The sequence below is a fragment of the Lepidochelys olivacea genome (assembly GCF_965140295.1).
Source record: "Lepidochelys olivacea isolate rLepOli2 genome assembly, chromosome: 1".
Taxonomy (NCBI): Eukaryota; Metazoa; Chordata; order Testudines; family Cheloniidae; genus Lepidochelys; species Lepidochelys olivacea.
Window position 1 is genome coordinate 199,941,679 of NC_140411.1, and position 19,194 is coordinate 199,960,872.

The window sequence follows — 19,194 nt, forward strand, 5'->3', positions numbered from 1 at the left end:
GCACCCAAACTATTAAACTCCTTGAGGTTCTTGCTCTTCCTGTTTAAAACAGACCAATTGGGCAGATGAGGATCTGCGAGAACAACTCAGGCCAAAGTCACCTCACACATGGTAGCTGTGAATTTGGGCCTCTTAGCTGTCTGCTGTGATAGTCTGTGTATTGTGACTTTACCTTTGCAGCTCCAGGTACCCACCATAGAATGCTTAAGGCTTATTCACTGGAGATCAGGTCTTATACAGCCAGGTTCTAGCGAACAGGTTATCCATCAACATCACCATATCCCATTCTTCCTTTACATAGGAGGACTTCCCCTAACTATAGTTTTCTAATGATTTGGTTCTACAGACTACCAGCTACTGCTCTACTTTGCATAACTTTGCCCCTGCACCCTCATTTCCATATTTCCTATTCTTAATATTTTTCAGAAGCGTTTCTTCCGTCTGGATAATTTCAGTCAAGGTTCCAATTATAGCAAACAGTTAAAAGAGTGGTGTCTATTACCTACCATTTCTTTAACGAACCAACTATTAGGGATACACGGAACACTGCTCTGTGCAATAAGCTTGGCTACACCAACTAAGAAATATGCAACACCCTTGTTTAGGTATTTAGATGCACTACAGTTATTTTGCATGAATAATGCTTTACTTAACTCTCGTGCTTATCAGTTTTGCTAAAAACTACAAACCTACTAAAGATGCATTTGAAGAGGGGGCGTATATGGTGCAGTGTGTTAAAGTACAATATGCCTTTAACTCCTGTTAACCTAGACATGGTGTAAATGGGAAAGATGTTTGATTTTCATCCTAATGACATTTATTCAGCCCACAAAAGCACCATATAGTTCAGCACAGTTGACAACCCAGCATAAAAAGAGATGGTGCCACAGCTCAGACTTCAAGAGCTTGAAGTAGAAATATTGGAGAGACAGCCTCAGCAGAGAGAAGTGGGAGGCTCGGTGGCATGGGAAACATGCCTGTTAGGAAAACTCCTAGAAAAAAACACTAAAAATAGTCAAATCTACAAATCCAAAATTCAGTAAGTTTTGAAAGGTATAGTTTTGTAATATTACAATACCAGAAAAACTGAAAATAGTCTTTTAAAAGTCGAACTCACAAGGCTTGAAAGCTGTTTTCTGGGTACTGTTTTCCCCAACAGCACAAGTTACTAGTACACAGAAGGTATATTTTTAAAGGGCAAATTCTCTATGCAATTTAATAGAATCTCTATACTAAAACAGTTAAGTTACATGTCTGTCTCAGTACTTTGGGAAATACATTTTAAAATCATGGTAAAAATCAATACTGTTGAGCAGGTTACAGGACTGGAATGGTATATGCTCATAACAGAAGCTAAACTGAAAGAGCAGCAAATAACTTATTAAATCTAAAGAGGACAATGCAATTAAGAAGGTATCTCCACAGATAAGGCATTAGAAATAAGAATTAGCAATAAAGGCCCCAATCCTGCAAATACTTATGCACATATTTCAGTTTTACACATTAGTCCCATTGGTTTATTAATTAAGAAATGGTAAACATGTGCTCACAATGTCTACACTACAACTAAAATCCCACAGCTGACCTGCATCAGTTGTCTCTGGCTCATGGGGCTTGGGGTAAGAGGCTGTTTAACTGCAGTGTAGACATTCAGGATTGGGCTGGAGACCTTAGACCATTATCCAAAGAGAGTTAAATGAAACAGAGAAAGAATTCATCAAAAATGGAGGTAGCAGCTTCCATTTTACATTCAGAAACATTGAGGGCTACACACAGACATCTTTTGCAATAATTCAGGACTCTGAAAGTTTCTAGAGAATAATTAAAAGAAATATAAGGAAGATAGAGGGGGAAGATAAATAGGTAACATTTTGAATCTTCTAATATACCCTTCCTATTTACACTCCACTCCACACTGTAATTGGATTTGTTGTTTAGCAAAAAACTGCTGTGTAGCTACTTCATATTAAAAAAATGCAAGTTACTAAAATGAATTGAAAACAGTCTCCTCCTCCAATTGTGGATAATTACATTGTGAGAGAAAAAAATACTGAAAACGTTTTTCATAGGTTGTCTAATATAATTCTGTAAACAACCTATAAATTATCTCAGAAATGGTTAGTTTATCATCATCCCTTTTGGTGGCATAAATTATGAATTCCATAATGTTGGTGATGTTTAACCTACAGAGATAAAAACAATGAGGAGTCCTTGTGGCACCTTAGAGACTAACACATTTATTTGGGTATAAGCTTTCGTGGGCTAGAACCCGCTTCAAGTAAGTTTTAATGCAGAGTTACTGTACCAGTTAGCTAAAAGGACATATATTGCTGATAATGGAGCAGTGTATATTACCTTCCTCCTATGTTTGAAATAAGCATGGCTAATTATTTTAAAACAATGTAATTTTCACTACGGATAGCTGGATTGTTCAAGATATTAGAAATACTTCAGCTACTTGTGAAACCATTATACCCTGACTTCCCAAGTCAGTAATATAATGCAAAATTATTTTTCCCTCCTCCCACTAATAGTGAGCAAAAATTGTTACATATTAATATGCTGTCGATATTTTTCATAACAAAAATATGACAGAATTAGGAATGCTTTGTAATCGGCTTTTGAATTATTCTACCATTTGTTCATTTATAAACAGCAAAGTTCAAAATATAAGCTCTGATCCCTGCAATGTTGACCATGGTCAGCCAATAAAATTAACCAAATGAATTTTAATGATAGGTGAACCATATACTTACAAATATATTACTGACATAATGGAGCTTTGTCTATTTTCTACTGTTATATTTCATTGGATATATGAAAGTCTTTCAAAATTAAAAGCAAACATAAATACTTTAAAAAAACTCACACCAGCTGCCTATGAACTGTAGCCAACTACTTTTCTCACTTTAAGTATCTAATTCCCCCTCCCCCCAACCCATGAAAAAAAGTTACTTTTAGAAAAACTATAGTTAGGCCACCAGAAATCAAACAGTGTAAAATTAAATGCCTTCTGTTAGAACAAGTTATGTTCAAATTGTACAGGTTTATTTACAATTGTAGTTATAAACAGTAACACAAACATTTTTACATTAACATTATGAAAAAAATCTCGTTGCTGAAGTAGGCACAGAGTCAGAGGCTCTTCAGAGGACAGGAAGTGGGGAATGTAATACAACAGCTGCAGGGCAAAACTAGGAGCGTTGGGCCAGGTGCAATTTCATGCAAATACTTTCAATAGTTCAAGTTCTATTGGGGTTTATTCAGATATTTTTTAAAAAGGAATTTGTTCCAGAATTAAGGTGCCTTAGCTTGATTCCTACTCAAATAACTTAAAATAGCTGATTTTTATAAAGGTCAGTTTCATTTATTTCCTTATGATACATCAATTTTACATTTTATTAACTGTAAATACTAAGTGGTTTCCACACAGTACAGCTGATTCCCATAATCATCATTCCAGAGTTTTTGCTACTTTCAGCATCAGCATGCACACAAACTATTCCATGGCCATAAGGGCATTCCAGGATTGGCTTGCTAACTTGAGAACCAAATTTAGATGAAATCTGAAAGCTGCAGATTAGTGAAAGCTATTTTAGATCAAATCTGAAAGATGCTAGAATAGTTGTCAGTTCTCTGGCATTAAAGAATTTAAAACGTTATTCAAAGGAAAAATCCATATGGCCTTGAAGGTAACAAATAGTTATCACAGATATTCAGTGCTTTGACCACTTTGCTTTATTTGTGTGCATTAGGTGTGTTCTTGTTGCAGAACACACCTTCAAGTTAGTACAAATCCATGTGTGCTGAACTGAAGGGTTTTGAAATGACAGCCCAAAGAATATATTTTATTAGATATTTCACTTTTGATGGAGGCAGACAACTCACTTTCACCTAGTAATCTGTCATGTGAAGCATGAATTCTAATTTCATTTGCTCAAAAGCACTCACGCATTTGTACTACAATAGTAACACTGCCTCAACCCAGAAAACATTTAATTTGCATAATTACAAAATCATAACCCTGTGGTAAGTTTTTCTTATTGTATACAGTTCAGTCTAGTATTTAAAAACAGTCATTTAACCGTTCAAATTATTTTACCTGATAGTGTATAGTAGGTTTAAAAAAAAAAACCATCAACTTTTTTCCCCCCTCCATAGTATGGTTTGCATTTTTCAATCACCTTGAGTTGAAGATTGATTGAATTGGGTTCCAATCATTTTGAGAGGCATAAGTAGTATTACTGAGCTTTTGTCTCTTCTGTTTACAAACCTAAGGACTGATAACAATACTTGATACTACCAGTAGGCAAAGTCAAATTTACAGGCAGTAGGCTTTAGACATTTTTGACTTCTAATTCTCAAGGTTATTTACAACACTTCAACTATTTTTCCATACCCGAAAGACCTGCATTCCCTTCATATAGTTCTACACAACTGAACTGCTACATTAAAGCTGCTTTTAAAAAACCTGACCTTCATAACAAACAACTTTTGCAAAAAAAAAACAAACAAACCCCAAAATTGTTAAACAAAAAAATTATTGAAATCTTGCTGAGAAATTAATAATTTACCCTATTTTAAGCCTGCTACTCAGGCATTCCCATCAGCAAACAGAGATGTTCTCTTAGATTAGTATTCAGTTGGAAAGCAGTCATTTTGTGTCCACATACAGTATATTGGTTGCCTCTTTTCTTTTTAAACTGTTATCTTAACAGTTTTTTGTTATTAGTTCTCCAACGCATCCAGAACTTTCATGATCTGTTGTTTTATGGCTTTGGTAGCATCACCTGCATTTGGAATCAAATACCTTTAAAAGAGAAAGGACCATCATTAATACACTGTGCCAACTTTCCATGCCAATCATAAAAACTGATGTCTGAATTCATCCTCTAGCTTAGCCTCAGTAAGATTTGGGAAAATCCCCTTTTAAAATGTAAAACTGTTGGGTAAATAGTAATATTCTTTGTCGTTGGAGTAAGAGAAAATGTTCTTCCTGTGAATTCAGTGCTGATGAAAAGTATTGGGTTGAGAACCCTGAAGACTGAAAACCTTGATTTAGTCATAGAAAGGTACAGAATGGGCAACAGCAGGGCAAGATTTCTCCATACATTACTCCACCAATGCATACCAATCCTAATCTGGAGATACTTCTATGGACAAGAGAATAGTTCATTTTCCATGTTTACCACTCAGTTCTTGCTCACTATATGGAGGTAGCCAGTGAAGTAGTGAATTAGTGCCATGTGTGGTGGTGTTTTCTGTGGTATGGACAACTTACTGCTGGGAACTGGACCAATACCACCAAACTCATTTCACACAGGACACCCAAACAGGCATCAGATTATAGTAACTTTTAACCACTACTGATCTAGGTAAAAAACCCTTCCAAAACAAGATGCTTCACTGCACATGCTTCTCCCTCAGGGAGAGGATGAGAGAACAACCAACCTGTGACATATGTTAGTCATGTTACTTAATGCAGTAGTGGAAGGCGCTCTGTACTAAAGTGATGAGTCCAGTATAAGAACTGATATAGAATAGAATAGATTTGCACCAGCAACCTTCAGGTTAAAGGCTCTATATCATATTACTAATTCTCAGCTGTCCAACCCCTAAAGACCAGATTTTTAAAAAAAGATAATTTTCAAAATCATGCATCAATACTGACATTGAGAAAACTTAGACGTTTAAAGGAACATTTTTCCATACAAAAAAGGTCGCTCCTCTCATTAACGCGTTTACTCTCAAGTGCATGTCTTCTAGAACACAGACTTTACAGATCGCCTTAGGTTAATTTTATTCTGAAGACAATTATTTTGGGTCTGATCCCAAGTCTACTGAAGTCAATAGACTTTGGATCAGACTCTTCATGTCTGGGAAAACCAGACATACAAGAATCTGGAATCCATTATTTACATCACCAGGTAAGGTCTGTATGTTAATCATGAGCCTTCTTTATTAAAAGAAAAAAAATTCCTTCACCTTAATGTCTTTAAATACTGGAGTTTCCACACACACGAAGATCTAAGAGAAACTATAAACTGTAGTGAAAAAAAGAAGCAAGCACAAAGCCCAAAATACTTCTCTTGCTTTGGAGGCTATGCCCTCCCTGCCCTCTCCCAAAGTGATAAACCAACATCAAAATCTTAGTGATGAAGAATATCTGGTGCCTTTCCACATGATACATTTGGGGCCTTTGTAGCAGGATAGAAACTTACAAATAGCCTCTTACCTGGACCCATTACTAAGAGGACACTTTTCAGTAAAATGGTTACTAAAAGGAGTTATTTCAAAAATAAAAAGTTAACTTAAAAAGTATTTCAGAGGCATTTATACGGAGGTATGGGTGGAGGAGGAGACATTTCTTTCTACATGACTTATCTTACAGATTGTTAAACTGATCAGGGTACAATCAGTACATTGTTTTTTCTAAAATACACAAACTCAATATTCCTTGAGAGAGACTGTAGATCTGCTGTGTATCCTGATTCATGTCAGGACATTACAACTATTAAAAACAAAGTGTTAGCTTTGGGCCTGATTCTGGAAGTGCCAAGTGCTTCTGATTTCCACTGATATCCCAAGGAATTAGTGGCACACTCTACCTTGCAGGATGAGCCCCTTTGTTTTGTGATCAGTTCATAATTGAGAAACAGTCTTACCTTTCAACTGCCAAAATTTCTATGCCCGAAGTACTGCTGTTCCCATATTTAAAGGTGATTAGTTCTGGGTGTTTCTTCTTGGATGTAATTTTAACTACCGAGTTTAGGGCCTGACGAGACTGTATGTAAGCCAATCCCCTTCGTGATGGAATCTCCCTCAAACAGTACATATGTGTTGCAGTTACTAAGAGATGACTTTAAAAAGAGAAAGAATTTACCAACAAATGGAGTAAGGGTCAAATATACAGAAAGTTTAATACTAAAGATAACTCTCACTGTGAGCTAGCTAACACAGTTTTCAAATTCCAACAGTTTCATATTTATGCCGCATATTTAATTCAGAATTCCTAAACACTTTACAAACTTCTCTCAGAACTGAAATGCAAGCACTTCTGAAGTCAAACATGGCAAATGTTTAATAGCACAAAGCAAAACCATATAGTTTGTCAATGAACACCGACACTGCACAGTCTCTCAGGAACTAATAGCTAACATGTACATCTCACAGGGAGCCAACACAGAGGTTCTGATCCTGTATTCGATGTACATGCAGAAGTATTTGCAGCTTTCAGGCAATATCATCCTAGGTAAAATTTTTAGAAGAGCTTGCTGGTTTTTTTCCTGGATGAACTTTTCCAGTGGTTTAAATGTATAGTTCTTTGGAACTATGACAAAAATGCAACAGTGAAACATTGACTGCAGTCTCTGGTCAAATTGTTGGTCAAATTCTAGAGTTTTATCTTCCACCAGATTCTTTTTAATAAAAATATAAAATAGTTTTCTGTTCATCTGTCTAAATAAGAGCAAAACACAACTTTAAGCAACTTAGTGTTTTGAGCAAAGGACACCATGCTTTACACTACAGCCCAAGTTTGTTAGGTCCCTACAGTCACACTCTTTGGGGGCAGCTAAGGGAACATGCACTACGCATCATGCTCCAGTACCTCCTAATGACCAGATAAAAAGGTCACTGCAACTGTGTCCTGATTTAGAGACAGCAGTGCCTCTGAAATACATTTTTATGCAGACATTGACAAGGACAGACTGCAGGCACACTTGGATGTTTGGGGCCCCAATGCTGAAAATAAACCCGAAACTTATTGAGAGTATTTTCTGAAACAACTTGTTTTGCAAAAGAATTAGTACTATTCTTTCTATTGTAATCTTAGCAGTAAAATTCTGTATACATGCTGTAGAAATAGTCAAGGAGCATATCTGTACAGCACCTAGCACAATGACTAGGGCTCATAGGCACTGTGACAATACAAACAATAAATACTACAGCTCTTAGTTAGTTAGTGGCTCAGACACTTATAGTTCATTATAGACAATATCCAGACACAATTTAACACCACCACTAGCTTTTTCATACTCTTAAGAATAAATAGTACTTTAGTACCTAGGAAACATGTGTCCATTTTCTTTCACTTCATTACAGGGGAAATGATGCTTCACATCTGGTTTATTTATCCATGTGTGGATGTTGACTACCTCTTTTCGGTCATCATCCGACATTGAGGAACTATCAATTTCATCTATATGGAAGAGGAAAAATGGACTTTTACACAGACAGAACATCTGTCAGCTCTTCAATGTTTACAATGTTATTGCTTATTAAAAATAAAAATAATTCGGTTTCATATCCCAATTAGAACACTGAAGAATTCCAAATGGTACGTTTGGTGTAAACCACAAAAGTGCAAGGAACCCATTATCTACTAAGTCCAATCATCTTGCATCCATATTTCAGTTCTCACCTCCATTCTTTTAATTACTCCTTTTTCAAAGCTATTTTTGCATGCTCTAGTTAGAATGTTTCCTTCAAGACAATTTAGAGTTGTAGCTATGCACATCCACATCTAAAAAGGTAATTTTTTAAGAAGGGACACTGAAGTTAGAAGTCATGGGACAAATTCTGCTCCCAATTACACCACTGTAAATACAATGTAACTGCACAGAAAATAGTTTCACCTTTTTTGTTCTTCTGCACAAGCACAATATATTTGTGCAATGTTGGTTTTGCTCATACTGCAGGATTTGTTTTAAAAAAGAATGTTAAATTAAAAAAATCCTAAAAGCTAATTGTTAAACACTTTTTATTAAAAAATACATAAGTACTATAGACAAAGCCTTACTGTGGACCTAAATTACCTGATCATATCCATTGTATACACCCTAGTCGGTAACATCACATCCTCAAATGGAAATGGCAGAAAACTTTCCACAAATAGTTTGCAAATATAAAAGTGTGGAAAGAGGTTTTTCTGGGGGACAAGAACACACTGACAGAATTTACTGAACTGACAGTAGAAAAGCTTGTGCCCATCCTGATGGCAGCTATGTGATCGCAGCACTCAGTGACAATCAGTGATACAGTCGGTACACATCTAAGGAGCATGTAGTCCTGGTTGAACAGCCATTAATGTGAACTATAAATCTTTTAGTTTGTGACTGCAGTGTCCACACAGAGGAGTTACAGCACAGCACTCTGGTGTGCACTGCTATTCACACCCTCCTAGTCCAAACTACAGAGCAGTATACACACAGCCTAACTGCCAGCCAAGCAGACAACCTAGGATCAGACAATCAAATTGGATTTTTTTCTTCTTGATCATTATCGCCAGTAATAAAAGGTACTGCAGGTCAAAGTGCTTAACCTCAGTGGAGGTTAACAGGGTTGCATGCGTGTAAATGATGACAGATGTGGGCTTGCAAGACATTTAAAACAAATGAGTGAAAAAGAGAATGCAGTTTGACTGTCAGATCCTCAAGGTGAATTTGCAGAGTTGGCAGTTAAAGGGGGGGAACCACTCTTCAGGGTAGAGAATGTCTACTATTCGGTGTCTGTACAATGCCCAGCACAATGGGGCCCTGTTCTTGCTTGGTCATTAAGCCCCTCTAATCTGATTAATAAGAAGAATAATTATTTAAAAATATTTTTGTTAATTGAAAATATTTAATTTGTAGTTAATGATAGACAACAATGGTACCCTGTGACAGTCAAATAGAAAAGAGGTTATGTATGTGTCTAAATTAAGGGGACTTCAAATAAGAATAGAGTTTCCTACTGTACCAGTATCATATTCTTCTTCATCTCCAATGCTGAATACCGGTTTTACACCACGGTAGGGTTTTCCCAATCTGTCACTGCTGCTAACATGTCTGGCATGGGGAGAGGGCAGGAGGGGAAAAAAAACAAACAAAAAACTTTTAAGATCCTATGGTACAACATTTACTATAGCAGCATGCAATATCAAAATGTGACCGTATCTGTGCAACTAGAGAGGAATCCACAGTCTCAAAGTCTACTGCAAGAAAGCCGGGAGTGACCCAGAAAGCACCAGATTAGTAAAAGCAGATCATGGGGTTATTTGCCAGACTGAACACTTTTAAGCATTGTAACTGAAAAGCAGGTAGTCCTGCATCTTACATACAACTTCTAACCATTCTCTCGAACAGCAAAAACATTCTAAAAATCCAAAACATTTAAGGAGATGCTCTGAAATACCCAGCAGAGCACTCTAGTGTTTGTCTGAATTACATTTTAACATGCTGTATGGCTCTGGAAGGATTGTAAATTGGGGTGGAGGGAAAAGATGGAGAATATTAAAAAGTACATTTGACTGTTCGCTGGACTGGCAAGAGGGTCACTCTTGGAGAGATTTTCCCAAAGGATAACACTGTGTAGATACAAAAAGGAAACAAATCTGCTTCAGTTAAACATCTATAAAGCTCTGTTCCTGTTTTGAGCCAATATATTGATGCACACTAATTTATATACATCTGTGGACCCGGGTCCAAGAGGGTACCTGTGCCTTTAGTACTATATTGAAGAAAGCTGATATTTATCTATCCATGGAAGTCTAACAAGTTGCTATATCTTCTAGGGCTATTTGATTAGAAGTTACTGAATGAGAAAGAACATGGAAAAACTAATTGTTAATTGAGAAAAAACAGAAATATGCTATACAAAAAAAGTAATATAAAAATGTGCTCATTAGTGATTTAAGACAATAAGCATCGATGACACTGACAATCCAAGAGGGCAGTGATTCTATTTTACTATTTAGCTAGACTTTTGTGCATATGGAATTTTAAGAAAAAAGAATGAGGAAGAATACTGTAGATTACTGATTTGGTAAGAGGAGGTTATGTTTAATAAGATTATATATTTATAATGTTAATTGAAATTCATAGCTAGGGTTTAAAAGAGGTTATATTTGCATTAACAGAGGAAGGTTAGACAAAGCAAAAAAGAAAGGCCTACTATATAAATTTTTGCACCATATTAAACTAGAAATGGGGAATTCTACAGGAATTAAATGGCACTATATGAGATCAGTTTGTGGTACAGGTTAGGGATCTCATTTAATCTAATTCCATTCAGTTGATTACTAGCAAAAACAGTCTGATTTTGCAGGTTAAGATAAAATTGGCATGACTGAATCAATGAGACAAAAATGTTTTTCCACTTTACAGAGCTGGAATTTTAAGAAAAGCATAGTCTTAGTACATTAATTTATCCTGGGTTCTAACTAGTTAATATTGTCAGTACAACTTTCCAATGGAAAAAGAAAGATGATTTGAATGTTGGGGAGCAATATTCCTTTAAGGGACAAGTACATACTCAATGCAGCAATATTTCTACATAACAAACAAAAGGTAGGATGGTCTGTCAGTTATAAAACACCTGATGTACAACACTAAAAAGCTGCAAAGAAACAATTTTATAGTTTAATATTAATGTTTCCTAAGAGGTTTTTATCTTTATTCTTTTAAAGTAGCTTTATAAATCCTGAAATAACCATATGTATCAGTTTTACTGGGATATTCCTGTTTCCTTCCAAGGACTACAAGGATACCCTTAACATTAACTATTGTTTTTGCTCACCCTATACCATCTCCTTTCTCTAATAATATTGGGTGACCTAGCATAGCCAGCATGATGTTCCCCCATTCTCAGAGAATGGACAAATCTACTAGAAAAAAGTGAATCAAAATCCTTAAAAATAGAACTGATATTTTTAAAAAAATATGACTTTTTCAGCACCCACTTCCATACAGCACAACCTGCCAAGACTCAAATGTGGGATGCAATGTGTGACAAAGACCCAAAAATGAGGGAGACCAAAGTATTTTTCGTGCAGAAAATGCTATGGATTCCTTCGTTTGGCATAAGTAACTTTTTATAAGCACAGTTTCATGATTATTTCTGACATAAATAATTTTATCATTAAAAGTGAAGGGATACTAAATTTGTGTGGAACAAAGTTAACTCTGGGAACGAAATGAGGGACAGTTGAGAGGTGTGCCTGTTTTTCTGGCTGTTTGCTGTTCCCACAGTGTGAGCATCTTCATTCTGACCAGCATCTTCCATTACCACAGGCTAAGAATGTGCTCGGAATACGCAGTATTGTTGTAGACATGTCAATCCCTGGACTTTAGAGAGACAATGTGGGTGAGGTAATATTTTTACCAACTTCTGTTGATGAAAGAGAGAAGCTTTCCAGCTAACCTGAAGAAGAGCTCTGTGAAAGCTCAGAAGCTCTTCTCGCTCACCAACAGAAGTTGGTCCAATAAGATATTACCTTATCCACCATGTCTCTCTAGGAATGCAGTAGTTTTAAATTTGCTGACAAAATTCCAAGAGGACTTTAACACTCTTAGAGCACCCTGAGCTCTGAAGATACTTTTTGAACAGCTTGTAATAGGTCTCCTTCGAAGCTCAAGTCTCTCCTTCTGAAGCTCAAAACTGAAGCCTGCTAAATAAAGGCTTCTGCCCCTTTTCCCTACAACAAATAATTAATAAAATGCAAAACTGAAGTGACTAGATTTAAAAAAAAAGTTTCAAATAAAGAGGAAGGAAACTGAAAGACTGAATAAAAGCCAAGAGAATAAGAAAGCACTGGAAATATTTCCCTTTTCTTCCCCTGACTGCAGAATAGCACTTGAAAACGTTAAGTTTGATGCGAAGCATAGCTTTTTAAAAAGTTGATATATAGAATTTCAGAGATGTCAGTGAGACCAATGCTTACAAACATTGTGAAGTCATGCTCAAAAGGACAAAGGTGTTTTTAGTCAGATTGGTCTACTCATTGGCTTACCGCTCCATGCTTGCTCTGTCTGGCCAGGAAAGATTGAAAGATATTCTATAGCAAATTGGGGCAGAGGACAGAACAATTATAAAAAATAAAAAACCTAGTATAAAAAAAATGAGTACTCTGTATCAGCAATTTTTCCCTACATCTCCTCAAACCCAACAATATTTCAGCAGACCTACCCAGGGACCACAGAAAGCTTGGAAGAAATTATTTTAAAGAGGCATTTCTACATTAGATGTGATTTATATATGAGCCTTATTTGAATGCTTGGTGCAACAGAAACAAAAGGGTATTTTTATTACAAGATACTTCTGCTCTAAACCATGGTGTAAGTAGTAATTGCATCATTGCAACAGAGAAACCAAGCTGTAAACAACCCTTTTAGTTGGACTAAAAATTAAGTAGGTGAGGATTTGAGAACCACTGTTCACCACAGCAGCCATCCTGAGCCTCATTAACAAGTAAATATATCTCAGTGCTTTAAAAGGCACTCAATAGCATCCATCTTTCACAACCTTGCAACTATTAAGACTTACAGTAAATTTAAAGAAGAGTTGTAAAATAGGCTATCAAATTCAGACCTATTCACAAATATTTAGAAAACAGATCTTCAACTTTAAATGTACTTTAAAACTAAAACTGTCACTGAACCCATTGTGAAATCAATATTCCTACTTTATAGTTGGGAAAACAAGACTCTGAAAACCTCTCCAGCTGAAAGGGAAAGTCTACGCTAGAACTGTGCTTAGAATCCAGGAGTTCATGGATCTTAGTTCTGTGTTCAAGCCACAAAGTCAGGACAATCACTTTTTATATTTCTCTTTGTTTCAGCTCCTCCCCTTTAAACAAATGCATGTGCAATGAGCAAAACTGTTTAAAATAAAGATTTAGGGTGGGATTTTCAAGAGTATTCAGTGTTGATTTAACTCTGCTTATACTGAAGTCAATGGGAGTCTTACTAACGCTTTTGAAAAACCCATTCTAAATGCCTTTATCACTAGACAGGTTTCTTTGTTATAAATTTATTATAGTGGCAGTTTGCTGCATTATCATCCAGAGATGGGGGTGCAGATACTAGCCTTGGAATTATGAGCCAGCAAACTAGTCATGTTTTAAGACAATGATATCTTGCAAATGCTGGTGAAGGAAATTCCAAAAAGGGGGCCCAGGGGGCGGGGAGGGAAGGAAGAGAAGACAAATAAAACACACTCAAAGCCTGACAAACTGAAAGCTATCTTCTCTTGATTCTTATTATTTAGTCTAATCTTCATACTTTCAAAAACATCCAGTTGAAATGGGGAGTCATTCATCACTGATAATCACATATAAATAACCCACCTGTCCACAGGAGTTGATGTATTTTCAATAAAACTAATAACTTTTTCTTTCACATTCACAGATTTAGTCTTCAAAGCAACAGTCATTTTATTTACCAAGGACTTGACTCCTTTTCCATCACTTGAACCATTAGGAGAATCACCCTGTAAATGTAAGAGCTCTAAGAATTAATTGTAACACAACATTTTTACTATCAGTAATTTGTTAAGAATGAAAAGCTACAACATACTGAGCATGATCACTTGCTATTGTTTACAGGAAAGTTCTCTAGACTATTAGTATTGTTTATCACAGAAATAGGATTTAAAAAGAATGGCAGCCATAAAGTACTAAAGTAAAGCTCATTTAAAAAATAAGCTACCAAGCCCCATTACTTAGAACTGTGCTCTGAAACTCCACTGAGAGGAAATAGTTCTAACCATGTAAAAATGTAAATGTATATAAAAATTAAAAGCCATATTCTACCTACCACTAGAAGGGGCACAGAAGATTCAGGAAATGTGTTTCTTGGAATATTACAAGTAAGGAAGGTGTTGGATCATATTAAAGAAGTTCTGTATTAAAATCACAAGTGAGTTTGATTCCCCAGAGTTTAAATTCCAGGGTATCACTAATTAAGAGGTCTCTTGGTTTTTGGTACTGTTTCTCTCCCTCTATATGTGAAACTTGCAAGCTACTAATTGTGTTAGTACATTCTAAGACAGAGTCTGTTCTCAAAGCAATTCACAGAGAGAGAGACTCAAAGCAATACTCTAACAACAGAAACAGCACCCAGAGACTCCCCGCCCTTTTGTTGTATTAACAATTGTGATTAAAATAGAGATAGAGGATGTATATGGATGGATGCTTGGTGTGGATAATAACTGAATGATCAGGGAGGTGCCAGCCTAAGAATCCAGTGTCCATCGGCTAAAGAAGGCGTCAAGTGGAAATAACCAGAGGACCCCCAGAGGGCCGACTGGAATCCACCCAACAGCCTCAAGAATGGGAGAACCAAAGAACAAGATAACATCTAGCAGCACGGAGCCGTCAGGAATGTGCTATCTGCTGATGCTTCATCATGCTGTTGCTGAATCAAATTCCCATAGACTGGCATAGGAAGAAATTCCTATAAAAATGGACTCGAGAAAGTGAGAACTTTGGGGTCTGATTCTGCAAACCAACTTCCAGGAGCGTCAGATGAGCATCTGACAAGGCCCTGCTCCCTCCTCATGTCCAGGCCATCTGGCCAGTGGCTTGGCATGAGCAACTCTAAGGCTGGTAACTATGATAACAACCTTGCAGAACCTGTGTGTGTGTTTGTATGAATGAATGTGTGAATAAATATGAGATTGAATGGAATGTTATAGCTATAACTAACTGCTTACTATGATTCTTTCTGTATTCACAATAAATGTGGTATTTTGCCTTTTCCCCTTTAATAAGATCCTGCTGGTTTTTATTTTATTGGTATAACAAAGGAATTTAGAGGTGCCATGGAAACACAACCTCCATACCCTATGGATCTCTCAGATGCATGTATAAAGGAGAATTTAGCCTCACAGTGCACCATTTCTTAGAGATGGCTGGTCACCCTCATGCTGGAGTCAAGTTGCCACTGGCTTTCACTAACCCATTAGACCTGAACAACCTCACTTTCTGAAATAAGTGACTTTAGATATGTAATAGACCTCATGTGGGATTATGAAACAATTTTGCAAGGACCAGCCACTGACTTGGTAAACAACTGGTTGAGTTCTTCTACACCTTTGGGAAGGTTTCCTGAAATTCCAAAAGGATATCTTATCATCCCATGTACAGCCTCATGTATTTTATATACCCCAAAGTGAGGAAGATCTAAGAATGGTAGCTATTCCATATATTTTATTGAAATGCAACCAATGTGAGATTTTCTCTGAAGATTCTCTCTTCTAAAACAAGATGACTTCAGGCTACTTCCAACAGGATAAAAGATGGTTATAATCTGCAATTAAATATACAGCTAAGGACAATTATAATTTGTAGCAATACATTCTGCAGGATAGACTTGAGGTAAGAGAAGGGTAGATTTAGGCCATCTAGGACCCATCTTCCCATCTTATCTACATCTATTGGACAGAGCAAAAAATTATGGCTCGGATCCTTCTATCAGATATCCACAGGTGCCACACAAGCACAAGAATCTCCACACACATACAGTTGCAAGATCAGGCCTAAATTAATAAAAACATGCACTGTGAGTTTATAGAATAGAAAGACACTATGGAACACACAAAAATCACTGCTTCTTGTCATTTTCAAATATGCAAACTGATCTATAAATACACTTACATCAACAGAGGAGTTTATGCTACTTCTTGAGCCTGAGGTACTAGCAATCCAGTGGCCATATCCATTTTCGGGTCCTTCCACATTGATGTCTGCTAAGTGCTGCTGGAGTGCTGTTAGAAAGGGCATTTTTAAAAGAAGTTCAGAGCCACATTTGAATGAGTCATCTGATCATGTCTCACTTCAGACTGCTGATGTCAACATTTACTCTAGATGATTTACAAAAATGCAAATAAGTTCAAATGCTACTCCTGCTACTGCTTTCTCCTTTCAATACTACAGAGCCTCTAAACAAACTTATTGTAATGAAATAAAAGACAGGAAAATAACACTACATAAAACATAGAAGCACCAGGAAATAACTGGCTGCTTAATTTTTGATCAGATGGAGTGTGTGTCAAAATAGTGCTATTAGTCAAAGTAGAAGCTATTAGGTCCTGATCCTACCATTTAGAACATGAGTGGATCCCTACACTCATGCAGAGCCTCATTGACTTCAACTCTGGTCTGCCCATGCATTGTAAATTGCAGCATTGGGAACCTAGTTACTGATTTTTAAGAAAACAAAGTAGTGAAGAATTACAGCACTGTTAACAAGTATAATTAGGAAACATTGTAGTTGTTTTAACATACATAGAAAGAACACTAGGGAGAATAAAGACATTGGGAGGGAAGCTTCCCAGCCATTCATGATTAATTCAGAATTCAGGATACACTGTGACAATGGTAAAGCTAATTAACAATGAACATGCAATTGCACAGTGTTAAAACAGCACATGACAAAAAGCTAGTGAATAAACTATGTTTGCCATCCATTTAACTGGTTGCCAAACAAATACCAACAGTAATCCCAACAGCATTAAAAAACACATTCAAAGCTTTGTCAGGCCAAGAGTGAATGTAAAAAGCATTATTAAATCAAAAGCTTACCCATGAATCCTCCTTTGGCAATGCTTACATATTCCTTGTTTTTCTGCAACAAGAAAAACACTGGAAATCATATTTGAGACACTCATGGATTTTCAAATTTAAGGTGGAAAAACAGGTCCCTACCTTAAGGGCGTGACATATGCTTAGCATACTTTACTTGATAAATTTGGAGTTTCTTTGAACCAAGGAAGTCTTATTTTTAAAAATGAGAGTGATAGAGTTATGGTCTAATGCCTTATACATGTGCTCACCTTTAATAATTAGAATACTCTTATTGAAATTAATAGGACTACTCATGGAGTAAAGTTAAGCATGTGTGAGTGTTTACTATTTGGGATACTCAAGCCCTAATCCTGAAAAGAAGCGTGCTGCAAGTACCAGATCATATATGTTTCTGTTGCTTGCTTTTCGACTTTCCTCCATATCACAAAGTTGCAGTCAGCTCTCTCTCTTCTTCATTGTGATGCCCCAGTATGAACCATATATGGTTTTCACAGCTATGACAATGCATAAGTGACTCCATGAAGGCCAATCATTTTATTTTTAGCTAATGGCATGGTTCTGAAAAGCTTTTTTTAAAAAATATTTATTACATCTCAGCTTGTGTACATCCATCTTCAAGAATCTAAGTCACTCTACAAATTAAAACAATACCTACATTAAAAAAAGGGATGGCCTAGAAAAGTCAGCCACACTCACCACCAATGGGGGAGGAGGTGGAGGAAAAATCCAGAAAGAAGAGCTGGTATAAAAGGGAAGCCAAAATGGTTAAAGTGATCTGACTAATGGAAAAGTCTTCCATTTGGCACTCCTCAAAGACACCAAAAGAAATTAAGATCAGTATGTATTCAGTTATAATAGTTTTGGAGAGATGTAGGAGAAAACTCATTTCCCTTGGAATTTGATTTCTGAAGATGCCATCAGCAACACTTTGAATTGAATTCATGGGAAGACTGCAAAAGGCTGGCATTAAAATGTTCTTTACAGGAGTAAAATTTTGTAATTGTGGCAGCTTCTGAATCAATTTAAAAGAAAATTAAGTACGAGTTAATTACAGTAATTTTAGCCAGGATGTAATGAAAGAATGAATGACCATAGTGAGGCCCATGATGCATAGCTTTTACAGAAAACTGGAGAGGGTACAGTAACAGCCATTCTGAAGCATTATTGCAACAGGGATTTATAATCCCTAAATGCTATTCTAAACCATATCATTAAACAAAAAACCCACATCACTTATCTGAATCTCTACAGACTGGCTCCATGGTAGCTGTGAAATCACAGAACTGGTGGCAATAGCTTTGGAGGATTTCTATGGGGAATGCTCAGGCAAGATACTGCAGCTTCAGACTGCATTAAACTTTCCTCCAGAGCGTAGCTGAACTCGACATACTTAGATCTACTTACCGTGGGGTCTTCACTGCGGTAAGTCGACGGCTGACGCTCTCCCATCGACTCTGCCTGCACCTCTCGCCCTGGTGGAGTACCGGAGTTGATGGGAGAGCACTTGGCGATCGATTTATTGCATCTAGACTAGACGTGATAAATCAACCCCCTGCTGGATCAATCGCTGCCCGTCAATCCAGCAACTAATGTAGACAAACCCATAGTCCCCAGCTCTCTGATGGATGCAGATATCTGGAGGACTGATCCCTGCATCTTCCCAGGGGAGGAGAAGAAAGAGAGAGAGCACGAGAGAAGGGCTAGAATGAATCTTACCTCCCCATAGAATAATATGGAGAGAACTGTGCCAGTGCACCCTTGCAGAATTTTTCTGATGCCAAGATCCTCTACCGTGGGTTTGTTTAAGGAAGGCAAGATCTGGGTTGAAGTGAACAACTAATTTTGGTGGT

General features: G+C 36.8%; 1 protein-coding gene across 2 annotated transcripts in view; it reads right to left on the minus strand.

The window, feature by feature from the left end:
* Positions 1-3,026: 3,026 nt before the first annotated feature.
* TBC1D23 (TBC1 domain family member 23) overlaps positions 3,027-19,194 on the minus strand; it is a 57,263-nt gene continuing 41,095 nt past the window's right edge. The window contains exons 12-19 of one of the 2 annotated variants that reach the window (XM_084645428.1): positions 17,342-17,384; positions 16,415-16,524; positions 14,105-14,247; positions 12,770-12,814; positions 9,739-9,827; positions 8,065-8,200; positions 6,666-6,860; positions 3,027-4,810 (exon numbers count right to left, since the gene is read on the minus strand). In XM_084645428.1, the coding sequence (XP_084501554.1) occupies positions 4,729-4,810; positions 6,666-6,860; positions 8,065-8,200; positions 9,739-9,827; positions 12,770-12,814; positions 14,105-14,247; positions 16,415-16,524; positions 17,342-17,384 (843 nt within the window). In that variant the 3' untranslated portion in view covers positions 3,027-4,728. The remainder of the gene's footprint in view (positions 4,811-6,665; positions 6,861-8,064; positions 8,201-9,738; positions 9,828-12,769; positions 12,815-14,104; positions 14,248-16,414; positions 16,525-17,341; positions 17,385-19,194) is intronic. The other variant, XM_084645429.1, reaches the window with a different exon arrangement.